This window comes from Sebastes umbrosus, chromosome 14 (assembly GCF_015220745.1).
Source record: "Sebastes umbrosus isolate fSebUmb1 chromosome 14, fSebUmb1.pri, whole genome shotgun sequence".
Lineage (NCBI taxonomy): Eukaryota > Metazoa > Chordata > Actinopteri > Perciformes > Sebastidae > Sebastes > Sebastes umbrosus.
In genome coordinates, this window is record NC_051282.1 from 10,944,607 (window position 1) to 10,970,422 (window position 25,816).

The 25,816-nt window shown below is 40.1% G+C and overlaps 2 protein-coding genes across 6 annotated transcripts in view; both read left to right on the plus strand.

Moving 5' to 3' along the window:
- LOC119501910 (casein kinase I) overlaps positions 1–5,891 on the plus strand; it is a 14,274-nt gene extending 8,383 nt beyond the window's left edge. Inside the window, exons 6-11 of one of the 2 annotated variants that reach the window (XM_037792685.1) lie at positions 1,140–1,310; positions 1,543–1,691; positions 1,869–2,064; positions 2,203–2,342; positions 3,830–3,897; positions 4,014–5,891. In XM_037792685.1, coding sequence (XP_037648613.1) covers positions 1,140–1,310; positions 1,543–1,691; positions 1,869–2,064; positions 2,203–2,342; positions 3,830–3,862 — 689 coding nt within the window. In that variant the 3' untranslated portion in view covers positions 3,863–3,897; positions 4,014–5,891. The remainder of the gene's footprint in view (positions 1–1,139; positions 1,311–1,542; positions 1,692–1,868; positions 2,065–2,202; positions 2,343–3,829; positions 3,898–4,013) is intronic. The other variant, XM_037792686.1, reaches the window with a different exon arrangement.
- Positions 5,892–7,593: 1,702 nt separating this feature from the next.
- LOC119501907 (transmembrane protein 184B-like) lies at positions 7,594–25,376 on the plus strand. Of its 4 annotated transcripts, none has more exons than XM_037792681.1 (11): positions 7,594–7,685; positions 7,976–8,060; positions 11,262–11,495; positions 15,339–15,504; positions 18,784–18,874; positions 19,004–19,079; positions 19,912–20,003; positions 20,373–20,542; positions 21,056–21,250; positions 21,543–21,569; positions 22,837–25,376. In XM_037792681.1, the coding sequence occupies exons 3-11, from the start codon at positions 11,262–11,264 to the stop codon at positions 23,064–23,066; spliced, it is 1,281 nt and encodes a 426-aa protein (XP_037648609.1). In that variant the 5' UTR covers positions 7,594–7,685; positions 7,976–8,060; the 3' UTR covers positions 23,067–25,376. The 4 variants fall into 4 exon arrangements, with proteins under 4 accessions (XP_037648609.1, XP_037648610.1, XP_037648608.1 ...); XM_037792682.1 differs by having other exon boundaries at positions 7,597–7,680; XM_037792680.1 differs by having other exon boundaries at positions 7,602–7,676; positions 7,971–8,060.
- The last annotated feature ends 440 nt before the right edge of the window (positions 25,377–25,816 follow it).

Here is a 25,816-nt window from a genome sequence, read left to right on the forward strand (position 1 = left end):
GTGTTAAATGTGATTCATCAGAGCTGGCTTATGATGATATCTCCCTCTACATGACATTCACCCCTAGCCTGGTGGTGTAATGCGCCGTACTACGTGCCAGATTTTTCTTTTTAATCAGTCACATCCCTTTTCACCATGCTTTAGTGTTAGAACGTAATAACAATATTTTAGTGGTTTTTAAATCTGTTGTCCTTACTAGTGCTTAACTTTTTTTTTTTAGCCAGGAAGCTACCAATTCTAGCTCTACATTCCACAAACTGTTGTTCTTCAGTGACACCCCCCTCATCCCCTCTCCTTCTCCCACTAATTCAATTTAGACATGTCTCCTCTCTGCATCGTCTTTTTGTTTATACGCACCCTATCAGATCATACAGGGGATGTGAAGGAAGAGGGCTCATGAGAGAGAAATAAAGGAAATACCGTCTGAGATGGAAAACGGCTCTGTTGTGTGTCATTTCAGTTCAGTGTCGTCTCTCTCTGAGACATTCTGCAGAGCATTTTTGTATGGCTAACCATTTTAAACACTCATTGTAGTGTACTAGCTGAACAGTTTCACCCCCAACAAGTTATTTATCACTGTATTTTGGTTAGATATCGTTGACCTTTTGTTATTTACAGGATGGACGAACATTTAAGTGATGTGATAGATATATTCTGTTGTCGTAAATAACTACTTGTGTCTCAAATCATTTAAGTATTATTTTGGAGTCATAGTTTTGAACTGTTAGAGTATGCATAGAATGTGGAACTTAATCAACCAGTAATGGCAGTAAGTAAGTGTTGTGATGTCCATATCTTGCTTTCACTTTTAAAAAGCATCTATAAACACAGTGTTCAGGAAGTTATTTCAATAAACAATAGACACTGTACTGCCAATGGTTGTCTGATAACAGGCTACATAAGTTTACTTTGTTGGGTTATCAGGTGAGGGAAATCAGCATGCTATGACTATCATTGTGTCAATTAAAGGCCACTATAAGCTGTGACTGACTTGTTGCAATTCCTTGAAGTCACAGGTGATAGAAGATTGTGGTTTATATTTCAAAACTGTAGATAGGGCCTGGGAAAATGATCCTTTGTCGCAGCACTAAGCGGATATCCCTCAGTTTCCACTCTTGTATGCCACTTTCTGTTCACAGAGCAGTCCAGACGTGACGACCTGGAGTCTCTCGGCTACGTCCTCATGTACTTCAACCTGGGCTCTCCTCCCCTGGCAGGGCCTCAAGGCCGTACCAAGAGACAGAAGTATGAGCGAATCAGCGAGAAGAAAATGTCCACACCCATCGAGGTTCTTTGCAAAGGATACCCTTTGTAAGTGCTGTTTCGGCGGTGCCTCTGTGTTTTGGGGCAGCAAACATACCTGTAGTTCTGAAATATTTGGTTTCCTCAGTATGGAATAGAACACCAACAATGCAAATGTTATCTAATCACTTAGTCGAAAGCTCAACAATAATTCAGTGATTTTGTGTTTTGTTGCCGTTAGTGTTGTGTATTCTGAGTTTCTCCTCACTACTGTTTTGCTTGTTGTTTATTCTCCTACAGCTGAGTTCTCCACATACCTGAACTTTTGCCGCTCACTCCGTTTTGACGACAAGCCAGACTACTCTTACCTACGACAGCTCTTCAGGAATCTGTTCCACCGTCAGGGTTTCTCCTACGACTATGTCTTTGACTGGAACATGCTCAAATTTGTAAGTTCACATAAAGTGTTTCCGAAACTGAATTATTGATGTTTGTCGGTTGCCCAACTGCCACTTAACTATTTCATCTCGCTCAGAAATCTTACTTACAAACAGCTGACAATATGATAATTCAATGCTATATTTCGTGAATGGAGACGCATTAATGTGGCTGATGTCATCTATCAGGGTGCCAGTCGGACAGCTGAGGATGGAGAACGGGAGAGGAGGACGGGAGATGAGCGGGATGAGCGGATCGGAGGAGCCCCAAGGGTTTCTGCATCGCGGGGCCTCCCCCCAGGTCCCATCCCTGCGGCTGCCAACCGAGTCAGGAACGGGCCAGAGCAGGCCATCTCTAACCCTGCCTCACGGGTCCAGCAGTCTGGTGAGTTTTCTGCTGAATTGCCTGAAACTCCTGCTGTCAGTCTTAACAGAATAATACTACGCTGACAACTGCTATATTCCTTTTCTTGAATATCTGCATCAAATGTGGTCAGTTCCTCAATTTTATACATCACTTCAGGGAACACGTCGCCCCGTGCAATTTCTCGTGCAGAGAGGGAGAGGAAGGTGAGCATGAGGCTCCACCGCGGGGCTCCTGCCAACGTATCGTCCTCTGATCTCACAGCCCGTCACGACCAATCCAGAATTTCCACATCACAGGTGAGAAAACGCTCTCGGCTCCTTTGGTCGGCCATGTGACGCAAAAAAATATTCATTATTAGAATGCCATGTATGTTGAATGAAGTGAACAATGCAACGTAAGATCCACTAGTTTAACATTTTACATACAGCATGACATCCAAAAATAGAGTGAATCACAGCTTCTTGAGCAGTTAACTAGGACTGTAAATTACAAGTTTCATTACGATATTATATGATTCTTTGGACAACGATTCAATTCAGGGGCCTGCCGATCGATATGAAAACAATATGATATGCCCATTCAACAAAATCAGTTACATTATATCCACTCACAAAAGCAACTAAAATATGATTTGACAATTTTATTACTGGGCTCTGTAAGAAGGAGGGACCGCTTGAATGGAAATGGTGAATCAGACGCTCCATGAGAATTTCAAAATAAAGGAGTATCTTAAAGATGATGATGTATGGATATTTACACTTATCATTGATGATATTGATCATATATATCATCAGTATATAGATCCAGATCAGGGTTGGAAATTAGCACCAGCCAAATGCTGGTAAACTATGCTGGTAAGTGGCTGCTAGATTTTGCTTCACTCACCAGCCAAAAAAACAATGGTCATCTATTGAGTGGCTAGTAGATTTTGGAATCCAACAGGACACAGTGGCCGATGGATAAAAGAGTTGATTTTTACGATATAACAGCATTGCATTTTTCAATTTATTTCAGTATTCACTGAAGTTTTCAATTTCAGTTAAACCTACTGTGGATTTCAGTTAAAAATGTGAATTGATGTGAAAATGTCTCAACAATATGAATATGGACTTGAAGGGATAACAGTGAACTATCATTCAGCCCTTCTTCCACCCACAATGTATGTAAAGTAAATAAGATGGTGATAAAATAACAGGAAATCCTTTGGAATAAAATCTCAACCAGTACAACAGCACCACAAACTAAGGCGGGGCGGCTGTGGCTCAGAGGGTAGAAAACACATTTTAGTTGTAGAGCAGGTCGTCCACAATCGGAATGTCGGTTGTTCGATCCCCGGCGGCTCCCGGTCACATGTCAGTGTGTCCTTGGGCAAGACACTTACCCCAAATTGCTTCCGAAGGCTTAGCCATCAGTGCCGTTGAATGCTGACATGTAGTGTAAAGCGCTTTGAGTGGTCAGAAGAATAGAAAAGCACAATATAAATACAAGTCCATTTAACATTTAAGGCCTCAAAAATTACCCCAAAATTAACTCGTCAACTTCTTTGACGCAGCTATGAAACATATGTAGTACACACTTAACAAATATTACAAAGTTATTGGCCGACCAGTACATGTCATGACAAAAAATGTCCCAGGAACTGTCTTTTTTGTAACTGTAATTATGGATTCTGTGTGATGTTGTCTCGATTCAGAGATGGGACCTGGTTCATCATGCCATAATAATTGTGCGAGAGAGAGAGAGAGCATAGACTGCTAATTCCTCCTCATTCTGTCTTTTACAGGTCAGCGTGCCATTTGAGCACTTGGGGAAGTAGAATTCTTTGGCTCTGCATGCACATGAAACTGACAGGTGAGGTCTCTAATCTTACCCATTTATTCACATGTTGACTGCAGAAATACACCACCCACTGTACAATACATCGCCCTCCTCTAATGACTTATCCATCGCCCCACTTGTTGTTGCAGGGCTGCAAGGTATATTCATCGCTCCGATTTTATTTTTCCTTTTATTTTACCTTGTCTTTTGAAAAAGATGATTGCCAATGGACACATGGATCTTTTGGAAAAGGACAGTAAATCTTTTAAAGGATCCAGGGGAAGGATGTGACAGTATCCAACGTGCACTCTTTCACTGAACCCTTTTTTTGCTGAACCGTGGACCACCACCACCACCACGATGCAAAAGCAAATGAATGACAGTCCTACACCATTTTTACTCCATGGTCGCTCACACCTGCTCCACTCCTCAAAACATTTCCCTCAGTACCTTCTGTCTGACAAATGTGAAGAGCTGTCGTCATCAAAAGGTATCAGGGACACACGCATGTTTCTCCTCAAAGGTCAACTTAGTGATTGATATAGGCTTAGTAAAGATTTGTCTTTTTCTGTTTCAACACTTGCAAAAAACGGTTTCAGTGTATGTCATCTTATCTTTCATGAGGATATCTTAAGTTGAAGCTTGTTATGAGGTTTCTTTGCTTTTTTGAGAGAAAGAACAGCTAAAAGATGGAAGAAATGGGGAGAGGGTACTGTAGGCGATGAGGGTAGGGACAAAAAGAAAGGTAACTTTGAAAAAGGATAAGTAAGTGATGTTTTTAGCTGTTGTAGAGTAATATTTCTGGTGACGTAGCAATCCGGTGCTGCTTGCCCACCATCCATGTTGTGATGATTTACTATCCCTCAAAACTCAGCCACCAAAACCTCCACCACCCCTTATTTTGCCCGTTTGGACTTCCTTTGGTTTTAATGTGAGTGGGTAAGGTGAGAATGACCATAGATATTGCAAAGACACACTCCAAGTCTTGAGGGAAGCTCCTCAGGAAATTCTCAGTGTATTTGCCAGAGACCACAGTGCCCGTTTTGGCTACCGAACAGTGGCTGCAATTTTTTATGATATTCTAAATGTTACCTTTTTTATTCTTTTTGTTATTGGAGGTCACAGGGGAGTGGGCAGGCTCTGTTAGGGGATGGGACATCAATGATTTTTTTTTTTTTAATGTTTACTTCACTGTAAATATTTTTTTTATTTTGATGCTAAAGCCAAAATGTGGTTATTTGTTTTTAAGGTCGTAAAGTAGAAAAATGCATACTACTGACATCAATTGGGGCTGGGTTCAGAATTTTAGGTATTTTAAGGACTAAATTGTTGGAACGGGGCTGCTGTTACTTTGCCAGCTGGGTTCATCCAATATTTTGTGTGTTTTGTGAGAGCGAGAAAGTGACAAGTGATACAGTGAATCCCTGCTAATAATACACTATTCATTTTGTCTTTGTTTTTTTCGTCTGCTGATTGTTTTTATCCCCCTTCTCTATTTTATGTTAAACTATTTTTTATTGTCTGAAATAACCTTCCTGTCTTTGTTCTCTTATTTTGTGTTTCATTTCATCCTCCTGTAACTTATTAGAAGTAGCGTGTTTGTTAGGTTTTCTTCTTCTGTTCTTATGACGTCAAAAGTTTGTCACACCTCATATAATAAATAGGGCTTTCAATATTCCTTCTGCAAAATGATATGCTAATAGTTTGATGTCACCTTTTTTTTGGATTTTAACCTCCAGCAACCTTGATGATGTCATTCAAAAGAAAAAAACAAGTGATGCAATGCAGGGATGTGTAAATAGCAGTGTACTGGTGTGTAATTACCTTTGTACAGGCCACCGTGACCCAGTGGCATCGTAACTGTTGGGGTTGGGAATGGTATAAAAGACGTTGAGGTGATGGGTGGGGGGGGTTTCACTTTATGTATTGTGTACTGATATCTTGTACAGTTCTTTAATACACTTTATTTACAACAGTATTTGTGTATATTTTTATGAAGTAATAAAAATGAATAACGTTGCTCACAACTTTTGCTGGCCTTTTCTTTCTCAGCTTTTGTCATACTGCTGCGGTGTAGATGTTTTTTAACGCCGAAGCAGTCAGACGTTACATCATTGTCCATCGCAGAGACCCGGAAAAATATAGATCTGAAACTTGCTCTCATTTATTCTGGTCTTGTAAATATACATGTGAATTGTGGATAGATGTCAACAATTTTATACTTGTTAACATTTTCTGATTTTGCACTGTACTATAGAAATATTATATTTGGTTGCTATGATTACAGTGACAAAGACAGTAATGCCTTTTTTCCTTATTAATTTAATTTTAATTCTCGCAAAGTTCCACATTCACAAGTGTAAATTTAGAAAAACAAGGCCTAATTTCTTTGTATTTATGAAAGAAATGGAACTATATCTGTCAACAATTTCTTCCTCACAAAATAAAAAAGCAATGAAAACAATCAATGTATGCAATATCTTTAAAGTTTTTAAGTGAAATTATTGTCATACTCTTGCGTGGTCTTTTTTTATTTCTATTTATTAATTTCTTTATTGTTTTTTTATTTTATGTTGGTTTTGTTTCATTTCTGTTGTCCTTTTTATGTTTGGCACAGCTCTTTGTTTATGTTTTCAATATGCTTCTTTTGTATATAAATGTTTTTAATGTTTTCTATGGAAGTTTTTATTGGACTTTATTAGTTGTAACCCACAGAAGACATTCCACAAATGTGTACCATGATCTGCAAATATTTCACTATACCCACAAACATGTATTTTTGTATTTGTGTTGTGTAAAGTCACATTCACAAAAATACAGGGCGATTTGTAAATACGCATAACTTACTCTGTAAATACGTATTTTAAGGTTTACATGTAAAGTGATATCTACAAATTTGTGCATCTATTTCTACACGTGGAATGATATTTGCAGATCGCCCCCTGTGCATTTGTGGGCCATGTGACATTTGCAACTTTCCTCCAGTTTGTTTACAGAATTTTGTCTGATTGGTACCTCAGCAGATCTGTAGATAATAGTTGTAATCCACAGAAGACAATTCACAAATATGTACCGTGATCTGCAAATATTTCACTACCCACAAACGTGGTCCACAAATGTGTGTTTATCACTTTACATGTAAACCTTAAAATACGTATTTACAGAGTAAGTTATGCGTATTTGCAAATATGATATTTGCAGATCATGGTACACATTTGTGGAATGTCTTCTGTGGGTTACAACTAATAGAGTTCAATAAAAACTTCCATAGGGATTCAGGTGATTTATAATATTCCCAAAGCAATGACTCTCTACAACTAGGGCTGTGTATTGGCAACAATCTGGCGTTTTACTTTTTTATGCCATCAGATCTGTATTTGCATTTATCACAGTCCTTGTAAAATCTAACATCATAGCACTACTGAGTTAATCTTTGCATTTAAACTATTAATGTGACTAATAATGTGACTTAACACAACACAAATACAAAAATACATGTTTGTTGATAGTGAAATATTTGCAGATCATGGTACATATTTGTGGAAAGTCTTCTGTGGGTTACAACTAATAAAGTCCAATAAAAACTTCCATAGTTTTCTGCTGTTACTATGTATACTGTACTTTTGAAATAATAAAAAATATAGAGAGATCTTCAATACGCATGCGCAGACAGCGGAGTCACTACGCATGCGCAGACAGCGCAGTCGTCGTTGGCAGCTGCTGTGTTGGTACCAGTGAGCTGACCTGGTGATGGTGATGTGGATGAAATAACGGTATCCCTTTCATCAGCGTCGGATGGGAAATGGCGAGATAAAAGCAGGTTTTTCATAGACATTTTGATATTGTAATGTATCGTGTCGCTTCTTAACAGCGTGTTACATGTGTTTGCTTAGTTTTGACTTCACGGTGGAGAAGATAATAGAGAAGCAAACATCAAGCTAGAGACAGGCTAGGGATGCTAACTAGCGTTAGCTCGCCGTTAGCTGCAGACACTTAACCAGCTTTTTAAAAAAAAGAGGCAAGTTTCTGGGGGTTCAAAGAACAATGCAGTGATACGATAAGTGACCTGAATGTTAGCGCTTGGCCAATTAACTTTGTTCTACTCCAAAAGGGTTTGCATGGACTTGAGATGATGATGATGATGATGAACTGATGCTTTGATTCAGAGCAACGCAGATCAAACCACTGCAGAGGAGGTGAGTGCAGCAGCAGGATGGAGTCAGAGCACTGAATAACAAGCTGCAGCATGTTTTACCACTGGTTTTATTAACACGCAGACTATTTTATATAATACAAAAAAATCAGCAATGATGAGGTAAACATTACCCCTGCTGGATTTTCATTAAATATGATGTCACCCACCCTTTTTTTTCCTAAAATGCAGCACTGATACAGATACAGATAGCTTTATTTATCCCCGAAGGGCAATTCAGTTTCTGCAGTCCACCGAGACATATACACATTCATCAATGACAGAGGGAACACAGTAGGTGGCATATGGGGAGGTGCAAGATCAATAAAAGTACAATAATAAAAATATTTGCAATAAAAACAATAAATACAAGAATAAAAACAAAACGAGATAAAGGAATAAATAGAATAAAGTGCCAAGAGTATTGCACATTGCAAATTGCATTCCAGGAATGTAACTAATTGCAAACACAGATAACCATTATATGGTTAGTGCAAAATAACCTTTGCACTGTTAGTGCAAAATAACTTTTACACTGCTATGTGTATACTGTTGTGAAGGCTGAAAGCTGGAGAACCTCGTTCTTTGTGGGATTTGTTATAGCTGCACTTAGAGCAATTAAAACGGCTTGTGGTCACTGTTAAGTAGTGCCTCTGATTGAACACAGCCTCCAGATGCTTTACAGTTTGTTTCAGGCTGCTCTCCTGACCTCAGGACATATATGATGGCTTGTCACAAAGACTGCTGATTCGATTGAGGTCAAAGTACAATGCATGTTTTGAAACCCACCCATGGGTGCAGTCAGCAGGATTGATGAGTTGCCTCTCTCTCTCTCTCTCTCTCTCTCTCTCTCTCTCTCTCTCTGTCTCTCTCTCGCTCACTCGCTCGCTCTCTCTCTCTTGTCTGTGGCCCAGCTTTGTTTGTGTAGGTGCGAGATGGTGCTTGTATAGGCTATAATGAACACACACCTCACCCTATATCCATTTTTATCAGATGATATGTAGATATGTTTAATATGACAACCTGTTTTGACTGATTTACATACATCCAATCATGGTTGGTATATACATAAGTAGAATCCATTTTCAGACTACTAGATTTATCCATCAGGCTGGGCAATATGGCAAAAAAGATACCATGATAAATGGTAGGACCTTCCCCCAATAACAGTAAATGCACCTGTTTTGACACAGCTATTAAATACTTGGCGACAATGTTGATCAGGGCTGGGCAAGATATTGATATTCTGTCGACATTGTGATATGAGAATAGATATCCTCTTAGATTTGGGATATTTTAATATCGCATATGTGTCTTACTGGTTATAAAGGCTTCATTTCAGTAAATTTATGTAATTTTCTGAACTTCCCTGACTGTTCTAGCTGTTCTATTATTTTCCTTTACACACCTAGTCATTATATCCACATTACTGATGATTATTTATCATAAATCTCATTGTGTAAATATTTTGTAAAAGCACCAATGGTCAACCTTACAATATCCTTGCGATATTGAGATATTAAATCAAAAATATTGCGATATGGGATTTTCTCCATATCGCCCAGCCCTAATTGAAATGCATTGTTGTTATAAAATGTCAAAATTGAACGGTCTGCTCTATCAGAAATCATTGTGCGAGACATTTGACTAAGTAATTGTTGCTTTGTGACTACTAAGATAAAATAGTAAATGATGAAGACTGATATACTTCCCAGCCCTTAATTACACCAATTTAAAAAAACAATGAAACACAGTAAATTCATAATCTGGCTGTCTTTCTGGTATTTCTTTCACAAAACAGTCCAGATATGCAGAAAGCTGTGTTGTTGAAGTTTCTTCAAAACATATTCTGGTGTTTGTGACACACTGATGTGCTCTTAGTTACTGCATTGCCACAAGCTGATTAAGGCTTTGGCAAGCAGCATGAGTCATCCATAGCCACACTGAGCGCCAACCTATATTTAGCCAGTGCACAGGGGGGTTTGAAAGTCATTGTGAAATTAGTTTTCACTGTGAATGATAAGATTATCGCCTTCCTGGAATCCACACCAAGACACTGGCGTAGTCGGAGGGATGACGGTACCCGGAGATCTGCTGTGATTTGATCACACGGGTGGTGGCACACGGAGCATCTTTCTGGATGCTTTAGATGTTCCAAGCTCCAGTTTGGCCAGTCTTGTTTTCGTGTGTTCCCTTCTTGTAAAATCCCTTTTGAAATCCTGAGATATGGGGATTTTCCAGAGGAACTGAAATCTTCCTATTCTGCTGACATGGCACAAATACAGTGTAAGCTTTAGGGTTGATACAGTACAAACCCAGTAAAGACAATTCAGCTGGTTTTGGATTTGGCCTACTTCTTTGACATTGAATGTTGAGACAAATAAAATATGATAGTTAAAGCCACTCAACGTTGGAAAAAGTTATCAGACTCAATGTCTTCAGTTTTTCCCAGTTACAGCTCTGGTGATATGATGGCATAAAACAAAGATTTGTGGAGTAGAACCGAAACTAGTAAGAACACCTTTATCCATGAGGTTACAATTGTTTTGCTCTATTTCAGATATATGTCAAAAATCGATCTTATTGCAGCATCTACCTGAGGCCACAGGCCATCTGTCTCTTGAGCCTAAACTTTGGTGCTGATTTGTGGAAAGGTGTTTCATCACTCTGAAGAAATATGTTCCCATTTAGTGTCATCTTTGGCATTTCTTCCTTCCTCAGTAAAGCACAGAGAACAAGAAGGGGAGAAATTGGGTCAGCAGCCTTCAGCTCATTGCTGTCAGACTGATTTGCTGTGTTTGAGTGATCCCCCCCCCCTCCGCATATGTTGGTGTGTGGTTTTTACACTCTCCTCACCCATCTACCTTATGCCTCCTTTTCTTTACTTTTTGATCTCACCTCGTTTGTCTATCCACACTATCTCTTTTGCACGGTAGATCTGTGCAATGTCTACTTTGCTCTGCTCTGTGTCTTTTACTGTTTTCTCATTCTCTCATCAGCAGGATGTCGGCTTGAGATTTAGGTCTTAGACTGGTACAGGCCTGTTGAGACGCATTTACACATTACAGTGATTCATTGAGGCTTTATAACCTGGAACGTACCATGGGCTACTATTATGTAATATGTCTATAGGCTAAATTAGTTTGCATTACCTAAAGAGCATCTTCTTTGATGAAGTCTAATTATACACCGTTTCTTCATACAGATGGGTCAACTTTGGCGGCGAGACATCGCCCTGTCAAAGACGTTGGGGAATGCCTCTCCTGTCGGCTTTGCCCCGGGGCCCCCAGCCACGGTGGCCCCACAACAGTCCAACTCCTCCTTGGTACCAGAAGCCCCGCTGGTCACACCAGAAGACCAATTTTTCCTCATGACCTCCACTGCCCAAACCATATCGGGATTTTTTGTTTGGACAGCTCTTCTGATCACATGTCACCAGGTAAGGAGAGAACATGACATTTGGAGGTTGCAGATGATCTAGAGGATAGAGAGTTCAAACTAAACTAAACAACAATTTTGTATGCCTACAGCCTTTAGGCAGAGGGTTAAGCTGGAGTACTGGGATGAAACCTAAATCTTGCTTATCATGTTTTTTCAAGTCTACCCCTCTTTTCCTTTAGCCTTCATGTACTGAAGGTAGGTTTGTTGAGTACAAAAAACTCCTTTTCAGCAAAAGAAAAACAAACAGTTGACACATTCACACCCAGGAGCATATACAAGCGCCTATTAATCTAAGGCTATATGCACGCTCACACACTAAACACATGCATGCACTTAGAAAGTTTCCCATCCTGTGTGGAGAAGGCTTCTTCCAAATACTGACAGATTTTCCATGTAGCTGCTCCACACTACTTGTTGCACATTGGCTTAACACTGAGCACTTCCAGTAGGACATTTATGCTTCATATACATTTACACTACACACCCAATATGTGTACTATCGTTCAAAATATTTTTGTGTGAATAAACGTATCTTTTCGGACGCACTGAGCAGCAATTTACGTCATCACTTCTTGAGAGCCTCCTCGCCGGTTGGACATGCGTAACCGTGGTAACCTGTGCCAACCTCATGTGACCAAACGATGATTTGTGAAAATTATAAAGTCTTATCTAATTTAAAAAAATATATTATGTCTAGCAAAGTGAAATCGTATGCTTACACTTAAATTTAAGCATTATTAATGTTACAGAGCTGTCCGTCAACATCTTTTATGAACATTATCGTCACTGCCGCATTGCATTGTGGGATATTTATGCCGCCGTAGTATCCAACGTATGCATTCTGTAATATTTCACCGGAATAGTATACAATTAGCGTACTATTGGTTTCATACTTGGACATACTAAAAAATCTCACATACTGTTTTCGGTTAGTAAATAGCATGATAGTATGGAATTTCGGAGGAAACCACTGTGTTTGTTTGAATTGAATGAGACAAAAAAGCTGTTTTTTATTAACCAGATTCTTATGAATGACAAAAGCTGGATTGATTATTCTGTTTTGTTTTTTTTGGGGGGAATTTTACAATCACAGTAAGCGGCACCTCTTAAGCTTTAAAGGTCCAGTGTGTAGGATCTGGCGGTATATAGCGGTGAGGTGAGAAGATTGCAACCAACTGAAGCGTCTCTCGTGTGCCAAGCGTGTTTGAGAGCTATGGTGGCCGACGCCAAAACGCGAATGGCCCTCTAGAGCCAGTTGGAGCAGAGATAGTGTGTGTGTGTGTGTGTACATGGGAAGTGAGTGGTGAAGCGAGAGAGAGAGGCGGCAACGGCAGTGAGTAACATTATCGACTCCGACCCAAGCAGTAAAAGTAAACAGAGTTTGGTTTGTCCATTCTGGGCTACTGTTGAAACATGGCGGTGCAAAATGGCGTACTACGTGGGTAGAGGACCTACTCCATATGTAGATATAAACGGCTCATTCTAAGTAAGCTAACGAAAACACGATTCTTATTTTCAGGTGATTATACACTAAAGAAAACATACGTATTCATCTTCTATTCCATTTCTGCCAATAGATCCCCCTAATTGTTACACACTGGTCTTTTAAGCATTAGCAACAGATAATATAAGGGCTACCTCTCAAACTGTGTGCCTAGTTTTTTGGAGAGACATTGTATGCCTCCCACAGTATAGAGATGACAGGAAATGAGAGGAGAGAAAGATAAGGAATGCGAAAAATGTCTCTGACCGGAGGCGAACCAGAGATATTGCAACTCATGGTCGGCGTCCCAACCCCAAGGCCGCCAGAGAAGTCCCACGTGCCAAGTTTGATTGACTGAGGTTGATTATGCCCCTTGAAACACACCCAACATGTGCCAAATACCTCAGGTAGCCTAGCCCCAGGGGAAGTATGGCAAGACCTCAGTGTGTGCTGTCTTAACTGCTGCTAGTCTGTAGCCTATGGAAGGATCTATATTAGGTTTAGAAAATAGCAAATAGGGGTGAATGATGTGAGGAAAAGCCACAAAAAATTAAGTTGTAAATGGACATAATTTCCTGTTTTGACAGTTTAGAATTGTGTTCAAAATCTCTGGATGTTTAGTGTTAGTGGTGCAGTAGAGTGCGTAAGTTCTGTTTGCCTTGTTTGCATCAGTTCATCAGCCCTCATTGTACAGTGAAGTATTTAGTAAGCGTCCTTTTTATGTAAGCGAGATCTACTGTACCTGGAGGCTTAGGTTAATGATTTGTCCTCCATTGTTCCTCACATACAGGCTTAAAGAAGAGCCCTCTGTCACTCTGGCAACAGGTGCTCCTAGCTCAACTACGACATGAAAGAGCAGGGGATGGATGTGTGTGTGTGTGTGTGGAGGAGGGAGGAGGGAGGGGTCACTTAGCAACAAGCCCTGCGAGCTGAGTGCACCGTCTCGCTTGGTTGTATTGTCACCCACTGTTTGTTATTTTACCAAAGGTGTGTGTCTGTTTACAGAGCAGGAAAGGTGATACGTGCGACATTGTGTAAGTGGAAAGGAGCCGGACAGAGCAGACAGAGGTGCTGGTTTACAAAGGCCCACCCTGCTCTTCCTGCCGTCCGCTGCCCTCAATAGGAGTGATAAAAGCCCAGTATCAATTACCCAAAACAACCCCATGTGTCAGTGCACGCACACAACACACACCTTTCAGACACACAGCACTCAAATATCCAACTTAGGCAAATGTATACTGGCTATACTCTGACCTGTACAGAAAGACTAGATGAGGTAGCAATTAGTTTCAGTTAAATCCATTTATCACCCACGTTATGAGCCGTGGTTTCAAAGGGAGGAAGCTGGTGAATATTCCTCCTGACAGTATTTTTTCCTATCTCGTATTTTAATGTGACAGTATGTGTTGCTGTTTCAAAAATGTAAAAAAAAAAAACACACAATTGTAAATATATATGTTCTGCATCCCGCCAATCTGCTGTTTTTAGCAGCTTTTAATTTGAACTTCGGCAAAACACAATCCGAGGTACTGCATCACAGTTTGTGGTCTGTGACAAAACAAATTACTTTTGACAGTCGTTGGAAACTTAAATCGCATTTCCTATGGCTGACCCTAATGCTTCGAAGCTTCAACCGTTGCCATGGTAATCAATCTCCAAATCAGTATTCAAAGGCCTGTTTTTCTTTTTCTTTATTTTTTTTTATATATAAGTACGTAATAATAATAATAATGTATAAATCCCCCAAATAGTCGTGAAATACGGTATAATCCCACAACATTATTCATATTCAACATCAATTATTATTAGTTATTCTCAGATGGATGTCGCTGTTTGCTAGGTGTAGAGGTGCGTGTGTGTACAGTAGTTCAAGCTTCGAAGCTCAAAATATGGTATTTGGGACGGCCCTAGTATTTTCTCCTTTAATCGTCCGACCCATTTACAGTATAGAACTGTATGCTTTATGTGTGTGTGTGTTTGTGTAGATACAGATGTTCTCATGTGCATGTGTATATGTATGAACATTTGCCTGTGTTCCAGTGTGTCTTCTTGTCTTTCTCTCCCTCCTTTGATTATTTATTTTCACTTTTAGCTTACGCAGTATTTCTAGCATGAGCAGCTCCGAAAGATTCAATATGATGCCATCAGGAAAAAATGCTCCAGCTGCTCCCCTTAGCAATTTATGGAAGGCTGATGTTGTAGACACAAGATAAAAGTTAAAACCTGCTGTTTTTGTATTGCAAATCCCCAAAAATATGGTCTTACTCCTAAAGACCATGCTGCAGTATAATTATTACCAACTGGGACTTCTTTCATGTCTTTCATGGGACCTTTTCTTTCTTGCTCTCTTCATTTTAGATCTACATGCACCTGCGCTACTACAGCTCTCCAAATGAACAGAGACACATAGTCAGGATCCTCTTCATAGTCCCCATCTACGCCTTCGACTCCTGGCTCAGCCTCCTTTTCTTCACCAACGAGGAGTACTACGTGTACTTTGACACAGTCCGAGACTGCTACGAAGGTGAGTGGATTGAGGGACGCAGTGCAATGAGCTGGCAACACTAGCATCTTCTGCTGCAGGCTGGATTATGTGCTGCCATATTTGGCATGCAAACAGCAGAATATTCACCACAGCGGTGGGAGGGTTTTGTGTTCCAACGTATCTTTTGACTCCCAGCAGAAATAAGGGTGTGAGAATTTATGTGTCGTGATACCCCAGTGGCAGATGGCCTTTGTAGTGTCTTCATTTACAAAGGTTGCCATCTTTGTCCTCGTGTCTGCACGGCCTCTTGGGATCGCAGGGGAGGGGAAACCTGTTTCCTAGCAACTGTATGAAAACGAGCAAATCCTTGAGAAGACTTTTAAATGGCATCTCACTTGTGAGCAGATAAATCGTAAGCTTGTTCTTTATCTTACCAGACTATAAGGCAGAATTCATGCTGATTTTGAGAATGATTAGCAATAAAGAAAGCAATTATAAACATAAACTATGGTTATGCTGATGGCAATTTGCTTTTATTATTCCATCATCACATGTGCTTTATTAGGATTTTTTAGGATGCCAAACATCAGCCGGTTCTCATTGTGAGGATTTGCTTGAACTGTTGGTTGGATAATCCATTAAAGGGGACATATTATGCTTTTGTGCTTTAGTGTGTTATATAGTTTTTTGTACATGTAAAAGGTCTGCAAAGTTACAAAGCCCAAAGTCCACGCCAAAGGGAAGTCCTCTCCCCCACAGAAACACTGCTCATGAACTGCCTGAAACACCTCGCTTGAAGTCCCGTCTTTTCGTCCGTAATGTGGTGATGTCATCAAGTAACACATTTGCATAATACCTGCCTGGCGGCTACTTAGGCATGCCCTCAAACAAAGCTAGTTAGAGCGGAGCTGGAGCGGAATCCGAAGAGTTTGGTTCGGTTGACCAATAACAACAGAATGGGCCAGCTGACCAATCAGAGCAGACTGGGCTGCAGCACAGCTGACATGAGAAAAATAATGTTTTTTGTTTTAAACATGTTAGTAGAAAGTCTAGTAGAAACACAGAATACATGTTTGTACCTGAAAATGAGGATAATAGGTCCTCTTTAAACCTTGGATTCAGAATTTGTAATGGGCATTCGTCGCTATTTTTTCTGACATCTTATCTACTAGACAATTAATTGATTCATCAAGAACGTACTTGACGGATTCGTTAAAAAAACAAAAACAATGGTTAGTTGCACCCCCGTGTGAACGGTTTAGTCTGCTTGTATTCTGTAGTGTCAGCCTGCCTTGTAGCAGGTGTACAATGGCTGAGATATGGCATGGCAGGGCTGCAGCTGTGGCCTAATAGGGCAATGTGTTTTTAAATGTAGAGTCAGACATGTTTATTACTGCTGTTGTTCATATAGACACAATTAGTGCCATGATCTACTGCAGGTAAAAGCTAAAATATACACACACTGTTATACACATATACACTTTGCTGTCTGCTTCACAAGCTCACTCAGCTACCAGTAGATTAGTATGTGTCCCTCTTCCAACAGAGTCCATATACACCCTCAAAATGTATATTTAGTTCAGGCTGAATAGCTACCCATTTGCACAGATACTATACGTACCTTTTATGGTTGCACACCTGGGGTCGGTCATGTGCCGGTTATGGTACTTCTGTTATGTACTAAACCTCCCCTCACGTCTCTTTTGGAGTGTGTATCACAATCCAGGACATATTACAAAATGAATAATTGGTAGAATAGTGTATGAAAGGAGAGGTTACTGTTTATGCTGTTAGATATGATAGAAGTGACAGACAGCTAGCTTTATTAAGGCACAGTGTGATATGGAGAGCTTTGTCTCCACAATTAAGGATCTAGATCAAGACATGTATACGTTTTTGCTTTTATTAGTAACACGCTCGGATATTTATGCTCTCAAAATGCATCAAATTCATGTGCCAGCCTCTTTCAAGCTAAAAGTAAACTTTTAAAGTGCAAAAATACTATATGTGTAGTAGTTGTGCAACAATTAACAAAGCCAGCGCTGTGCTGACTGTGCTCTGGCAGGGTTGTCAGTGGGCTACCATCACAGGCTCACTTTTAAACTGAGCCACTTTAAACGGTAACGGGAGCGGAGGCAGTGGGGAGCTGGTGTCTGTGGGTTACCCTTAAATTAGCCTGAGAACACCTGGGGCAGCAGATGGAAAAACATTCTGCTGTCTCGGGGACACTTTACACAATTATACTGGGATCAGTCAGGTTTATTTAAATTGCATGTTACTTCTCAGGAAAATGTCCAATAAATGATTAGCGTTTGCAGGATAGCCAATAAATTATTGACCAGTCCACATGATATCATGTAACTGTCCTGTATTATATATATATATATATATATATATGGGATTACCTGTCTAAATATATAAGAAGGATTTTAAAAGTAATAGCAGGTTTGTCAGTGTTATTGCATTTCTTAATTGGCACCCTCCATGTGGTTACTGCAAAGGGCAACCAGTGTAGCTGTCTGCATTGATTAGGTTGATTACATATTATCAGATATGACCGGTGGATGGATAGAATATACTGTAGAGGGATTTGAGACACACCTGGTGTAGCTTCGCATTTAGGCCCATGACGCTGTGGAGGATTAATCCCAAACATCAACATGTCAGAATATGATTTTTTATCTTTATTAATAGTAGTTGTGTAACACATTACATGAATGAATATCATAGCCTTAAACGTGTGCAGTTCACTTGTGTAAGATGTGTTTATCTGTATTATGTGACGCTATTGTGTGACAGTGTGACGCGACCATGGGCTTTTTCTTCAGTGTTTCCACTGGCGTCCCATTGTCACGCGGCTTCACTTCTGCTCACGGCACCAGAGAACTACACCTTACAATTATGCTGAGGCTTATAGCTCACTCGCAACATTACCCGATCATTTTCTAAGCCTGCCGATGACTCACCTTTCTGCCTTTAAATAACAAGCGCAGCAGTTCTGAAACAAGATCGGCAAAACATGACTGTAATTATGACCGTTACACCAACTGTTGTTAACACTGCATAACCGTTAGAAATATCCAGTGTTTCCAAACCCACGTCAGCTACTTTGACATGATCTTTTTTTGTAGGAACTTTATGCCATTAGGTTGGGGGTCTCTGCTTGGTGACTTCTGAGCCACTTGCCACTTTTGATCTAATCCACTGAGCATTTACTACAGTTACATAATGTAAATGTTTTACGGCTGTGAATGTGGGAGTGATTTGACAGATGGTCATCCTAAAAAAACATTTTTTTCATTGTGTGACACTCTTCAGCCTTTGTCATCTACAACTTCCTGAGTCTGTGTTACGAGTATCTGGGAGGAGAGAGCGCCATCATGGCTGAGATCAGAGGGAAACCCATTGAGTAAGTTTCTCATCTTCCCTTTTTTGGATTCCATTATCTTTATTTCTGGTATAAACATTCAATTAAGTGATTTCATGTTAAAATAGCCTGCCTACTTTTCCAACAATTTTAACCTGCACTTCCCTTTAGGTCAAGCTGTGTGTATGGGACCTGTTGTCTGTGGGGCAAGACGTACTCCATTGGTTTCCTCAGGTTTTGCAAACAGGTACCAATCACCCTCTTGGCTCACATACTATACATTGTTTTAAAGTGGCAATCTCGTAGATTTTCATTTAAATAAATGTCTGTCAAGTGACTATAGCCGAAGGAGGTAACACAATGGTGATTGAGCCTTTGGCCCACTGATGAAAGTATTGCAATATTTATATATTTGCAGTATTACAAACTGTTTATCTGTGGCGACATTCCTGTGGCTGCATTTGCGCATGCGTGACCGCGCCTTTACATTTTTTCTCCATTTTATACACACAAAAAAATTACCTATTCTGAAAACTTGAAGCTCAGAATCAACAAAAAGACTCCAGACTGCTAAACCCTGAGCACAAATCCATTGCTTTCACTCAAGTAGAAACTGTAAATCAACCAGGACTGAAAAGGGGAATATTACTCAAAGTGTGTTATAACTATGTTTTAGTGTTGTGCTTTACGGATAGAGGAACTGTCCACTGTTAATACATGTTTTATCATTTTTAATACAACTTCAGTATGATATTCATATCCATTTTCATGTTTGAATGACAGTAGGTATCCCAACACAGTAACTGTCATGTCAAATTTAGATACTCAAATACACTGTACAACATAAGATGCAACGTATATGTTGATTCTCAGTAGGATCCGCTGTACTAGTGACATTGGGTCATTGATTTAATGTTAATATAATAGATACTGTATTTCCTTAATGTGTCATTGAGAGTTGCTCGTTGTCAGAAGCTTTATACTGCTAGCATTGCTGCTTTTTACTGACCTTTTCCCACCATGTTTACTTCCCCTCCTTTCTCTTTCTCTCTCTCTCACTCTCACTCTTGCTTCTTCAGGCGACTCTCCAGTTCTGTGTGGTGAAACCCCTGATGGCAATGATTACTGTCATTCTTCAGGCCTTCGGGAAATACAGAGACGGAGACTTTAAGTATGTTTCCACACCAACCTAGCCACTGTCATTCACAGCATGGACATCACCCTGAGCAGCGATGTCTTGTGTTCTGACTTGCCGTGTTGTGTCACACTTGAACCCAGAGAGTTCATATCTGTAATGATGAGTAATCATTAGGTTATTATTGCTCTAAAATCTCTAATGAAGGCCTGTAAAAAAAAAACATAAGTGCTGCTCTATAGTCTTCATCTTTTTATGAACTTAAAGCAGCATATTTATGTTAAAGACATGCCTTCAAGTTGATTGTAAATCAGTTCTACCTCTTTTTTGTTTCTTCACTTAGACATTTGCCATGTGTGTCATGGCTAAAACACATTCTTTGGTGTCTGTGTCTCTCTCCTCCAGCGTGGCTAGTGGTTACCTGTACGTCACCATTATCTACAACGTCTCCGTCAGTCTGTCGCTCTACGCTCTCTTCCTCTTCTACTTTGCTACGCGTGAACTGCTTGTCCCGTACAACCCAGTACTCAAGTTCTTCATGGTCAAATCAGTCATCTTTCTCTCCTTCTGGCAAGGTAAGAAGACCACCTTCTGGACTTGTTAACACAGAGACACAGCAGCAGCACACATACCCATTTATTCTGACATTGTTTAGTTCAGCAGCCTGTAGGTATGTTTCTATCCAAGTATTGTGTAAACTGTGAATTTCCAAGAGGTTGGTAAAAGAAAATGGAAAACTGTAATTGTGCAAATCTTCTTGTGGGTGCAACAAGATTACTTACTGTACTTAAAAAAGAGCTTTGTTTCATTCATGACTTATTTTGTTTCCTCTGGATGGTGTTTTTGCTGCTGCTATTTTTGTTTTTTTGCAGTGAAATGTGAATCCTGTGATGCTGCATCAGAAATATAATCCCTTTTGTGGCTCAATTCTATTGATATGCCAGCCGTTTCACTTTTTACAACAGTTATTTTACAAAATTTCCGGGCCTGCAATCACGTTCACAGATTCAGAATGAACACAAAGTTTTCTGTTTTCTGTTTCTGATTTTCTATGTTGTCTCTCTCCCGTCTCTCTCGTTGCGATTCAGGGATGCTGCTGGCCATCCTAGAGAAGTGTGGAGCCATCCCTCAGATCAACTCGGCTGACTTCTCCGTGGGCGAGGGAACAGTTGCCGCCGGTTACCAAAACTTCATCATCTGCATTGAGATGTTCTTCGCTGCTGTTGCTTTGCGCCATGCCTTCACTTACAAGGTCTACATGGATAAAAGACTGGACTCGTATGGTAAGGGAAGTGCATGTGTGTGTGTGTGAGATCGGAAAAAACTAAAGCAAAATATGAAGATAATGAGAAAGAGAGCCTGTATGTAATAGTGTGCATTATAATCGGTCTTCTCTGAATGTGAACGGTTCCCGATACAGACACAGTAATTTGATTCCTATCTTTGACGCTCTCTATGTATTCTGAGTATTTCTCTTTTCTTCTGCTCTTCCTTCATTTTCATCTTGACTTCCTTGTGTTCCTTGTCTCTCTTTGTCTCTTTTTTTCTCTTGTCTTCACTGTGCTGCGCTGAAAGGCTCATTTCCTATCTATGGACAGTACGGTAGGTCTGATGTTAGCTGTTTTTCATCTGTATCTACCACAGTTCTGTATGTTTGCCCCCTTTTTGTTTGCGTTTTCCGATTTGATTGTGGTTAAATATCCGTTACTTTAACATTGTTTTCAGTTCAGCATGAATTCAGTTTATACATTTACAATCGTGGGTCTACAGCTGTCTTGTTTTTGTTTCCTTATGTTCATTTTGCCACCAGTGATGTCAGCTTTGAACATTTTGTTTTGTCTATGTTCCTACCCGAGCTCAGTGGTCCCCTCTAGGTCTCTCTCTCCCAGCAGTGAAACATTTGTGTTGAGGAAAACATTTAGGCGACAAGAACTGAAACAATTTGAATTAGTAATGTAAACTGGTGTTAAAGGCAATCTTGAGAAACTAGCAAGAGTACACTAGATTTTTAAAAATGATCCAGCCGAAAAACGAGCCCTATGTTACCAACTCTTTTCCGAGTAAAGATGCTAGCAGCGTTAGCTGCTAACTAGCTCCAAAAGTCCCGAAATCTAGAACGAAAGCAACAACACCCACAGTCCGTCCCTTCAGGCTTCCCTCCAAAGCCACTCCCCCACTATTATTATTACGAACATAAAATTATCAGAATAAATGTAAACAATGAACATGGCTATTGTTAGTACTCACAGCTGTTAAGTTAGCAGCTTGTGGAAGCCTCCGGTGACGTGCAATGAGGCCACTGGCAGAGTGAGAGGTAGAGAAGACAGACAGTTGCCCCGTCCAATCATTCAGGCCAAATGAGATGATTGGACGGGTTTATTACAGTCCTGCTACAGCCACAGATACTAGATTTTTTTCTTTTTTTTTTGTCAGAGCACTTGATTTATTGATGCTGTCAGGCTGTAATGATAATTTCAACTAATATAACAGAAAAAAATGTTTCTAAAATCGTTATCAACCCTGCCTTTAAATCATCACCTGCCTAGTGGGATAACTTCATTGACAAGTGCCTTTTATATGTCATAAAATGTTAAAATGTGCATTCATCTTGACCCCCAGTAATATCATACTACCCACTGTTGCTTTATTATATAACCTGCATGTCCATGGCATTCAGAGAACAGATGTATTTCTTCCATTCTGCTGATTGAATTTTGCTAAATTATCTATTTTTTTTGCAACATTTCAAAGATTTATTTGGATGTTTGGAAGGAAACATAGTTTCTGAATTTCTCACTCACTTTCATATCTCCCTCCCCGTCCATCCATCTGTGTCTCTTTATTAATACTCCAACCTCTCTACCTCCAGGTCGCTGCGCCCCAATGAAGAGCATCTCCAGCAGCCTGAAGGAGACCATGAATCCAGGCGACATGGTCCAGGACGCCATCCATAACTTCTCCCCAGCGTATCAGCAGTACACCCAGCAGTCCACACTGGAGCGGAGTGGGGGGCCGCCCCTCTCCCGCAGCCACAGTAACCTCAGCACCCGCGGGGACAACGAAAAGACCCTGCTGCTCAGCTCTGACGACGAGTTCTGAGACTCTCAAGCACACGCTCACTTTACTCCTCTAGCCCATATCGAATTTTTACCACCTATGTGAGACAAATCTGATCTTTTGTTGCCACTTTAACATGGAAGATCAGATTCTGATTTCTGTTTTTTTTTTTTACATTTAGACAATGAAACGATCAGATTCATGTCAGTCTTATGGAACTATGGCTGACAGACTGTGGGAAGGGATTGAGTGTTTTTATAAGGAAAGAGAGGTCATAATTGGTACAGTAGGAAAAGAGGATGGAGAAGTTACAAATATAGTCAGGGAGAAGAGAAATCAAACCAGACATTAGGTTTATTAACTGGTCAAGTTGTCATTTGTTTTGATGTCACAGAGGCCATTACTGACAGAGCTACTATATCACATGGGTACAAATAACCATGCCTGCATTTAGCGTCCTTGTCCTGCACTTTAAACACCACAGCAACAAAAAAAAAAAACGTTATAAGGTGTGGGCTAGAGCAAACAAGTGCCATCTTTATCTGAAACACACGGCCTCCATCTGTCAGTTTTTATATTGATTCTCAATCCAAACTCCTCCACACCCCTCTGCCAATTCTGCCTCTTACCGAAACATTGCCAAATAGAGGGAGCACCCTGTTGCTCCAGTCAATGAGACACACTGTCTTAAGATTTAGATCTAAGGAGCCTTTGAATTGCCAGGCTTCATTTTAATATATAAGATTTTTTTTTTTTTTATTTAAATGTTGTATGACCTTGACGGTAAAGCTCATTTAAAGAGTAGTTTGTTGGAAAATTGTTATTCCAGAGATGTTCTAAATATTCCGTGTTTGTTTTCATTTAGTTGTGGGTTTATATGAACAAGCGACTCAAAAAAAAAAGTGTAATTGTGTGACTCCAGCTGTCGGCCCGACTCGGGCTCCTCGCGCAACGCTATTGTTGGTGGAGAGGGAACAGCTGGAGGAGAGGTTTTAGCGTGGGCAGGGAGACTGACGGAAGGACAACACCCACACAGATTACAGATTACCGAAGAAGCAACACTTCCCCGCAGAGCCGGCCCAGCTGTGATGTGCTGCGGATTGTAAATCCCATAATTAAGGGCATTACATGCAGCACAGATCAGGCCTGCCTCTGCTGGTATTGTTTATAACGGCATCACTGCTATAGTAGTAGTGTGTTAGTCAGGACGTTGGTCGTTATTACAGACGGATAAGGCCACGAAAAGATATGTCAATGCAAACAAGGCTTTAAATCAGACTGGACAAAGGAGTATATGGGCATTAAAAGTTGGTATGCAAGAAGATGCCAATTGGTTTGTTAAGGGACACTATAGCAGTGATGCATGGTAGAAATAATTGAGTCAGATCCTTCAGGCCTGCCTGTCATCCTCTGTTTCCTTTTACTAGAGTTAGTTCATCAACTGATGTTTAATATGCGTTTTAGCAGGGGCCAGTATAGAAGCTGCTTGTGGCCGTGGTCGTAAATGTTTGATGGCAGAGCACAGCGATATAAAAGCTGAGTAGATCCTTTCGACAGGTGACTTTAGGCCCACTGCCGCCTCTAAATGTGCGATCATCGTTTTCCTCTTGTTATGTTGAGTGCAAACAGATTTTACAGATTGACTCAAGACTGACTGACTGCAGGTAAACAAACAGTGAAGTCCTTGTTTGTGATGAATGTAGTCCAGGGGAGACAAATTAACAGCCAAATTAATGTGCATCCTCAAAAGAGCACAATCAACTTCCTAATGAGGAAATCGTATTCAGTTAGAGGAATAAAGAAAGTGTTGGTTTCCTGCTGTGACTGCTAACCCACATCCCTACCGACCACCTCCTACACTCAGTTGTTGACGCATAACTTTTGCATCTGACTTTCCGCTGAACTTGTGGTGCTTCGGTTGAAGGAAAGGTCAAGTGAATTTGTTCTATTATTGTAACACTAACATACTAGTATTGGGGGGGGAAAAAGTGAAATTCACTGCCTTTTACTCTGCCCCAAGCATATCAAACTCAAGCATCTTGATTTAAAAACACTATCGAATGATAGTTTTGATACTATGTGATTTAAAAGCTGAATATATTAAACCAGGAAATATTATACCAGAGAGGAAGGAATGTTGTAAATAGAGTCTAAGCACTGCGAAACATTCATGATGATGACTGTTGCTTGGTATAGTGCTTTAGTTTTAATATTTGAATTTTCATATATTCTCCTATTTTATTTCTGTTGTACACTTTTTAATTTGTATATTGGTAATATGATCTCTTGTTTTGATGCTATGATGGTTTCTGTTGGTGTTGAAAAGGAAATAAAATACAAATGCAAGCAAGACATTTCTGCCAGGTTTTTGTCCCAAGTCAGCTTGTAGACACCATCATCACAACAATATGTCATATTTTGTGACATTGTACAAAGAGTCTACCTTTATGAAACACACCATAATGAAACTAAAAATATATGTTTTACCAGAATATTATGTTCTGGTCTTGTCCAAAACTAAATAGTTTCTGGCAGTCAATATTTAAAACCTTTTCAGATGTTTTGGAAGTACCCATAGAACCTTCTGCTACTACTGCAGTATTTGGAGTAGCATCACAAGACATACATCTTGGTCGCCAGGCAAAGAATATGATAGATATGATGGCCTCTCTCTCAGCTAGAAGACTTATACTTCTTAAATGGAAGGAGAAGTATCCTCCAACCTTTAGGATGTGGTTTAAAGATCTCATACATCATTTGATACTGGAGAAGATTCACTATACTACGAGAGG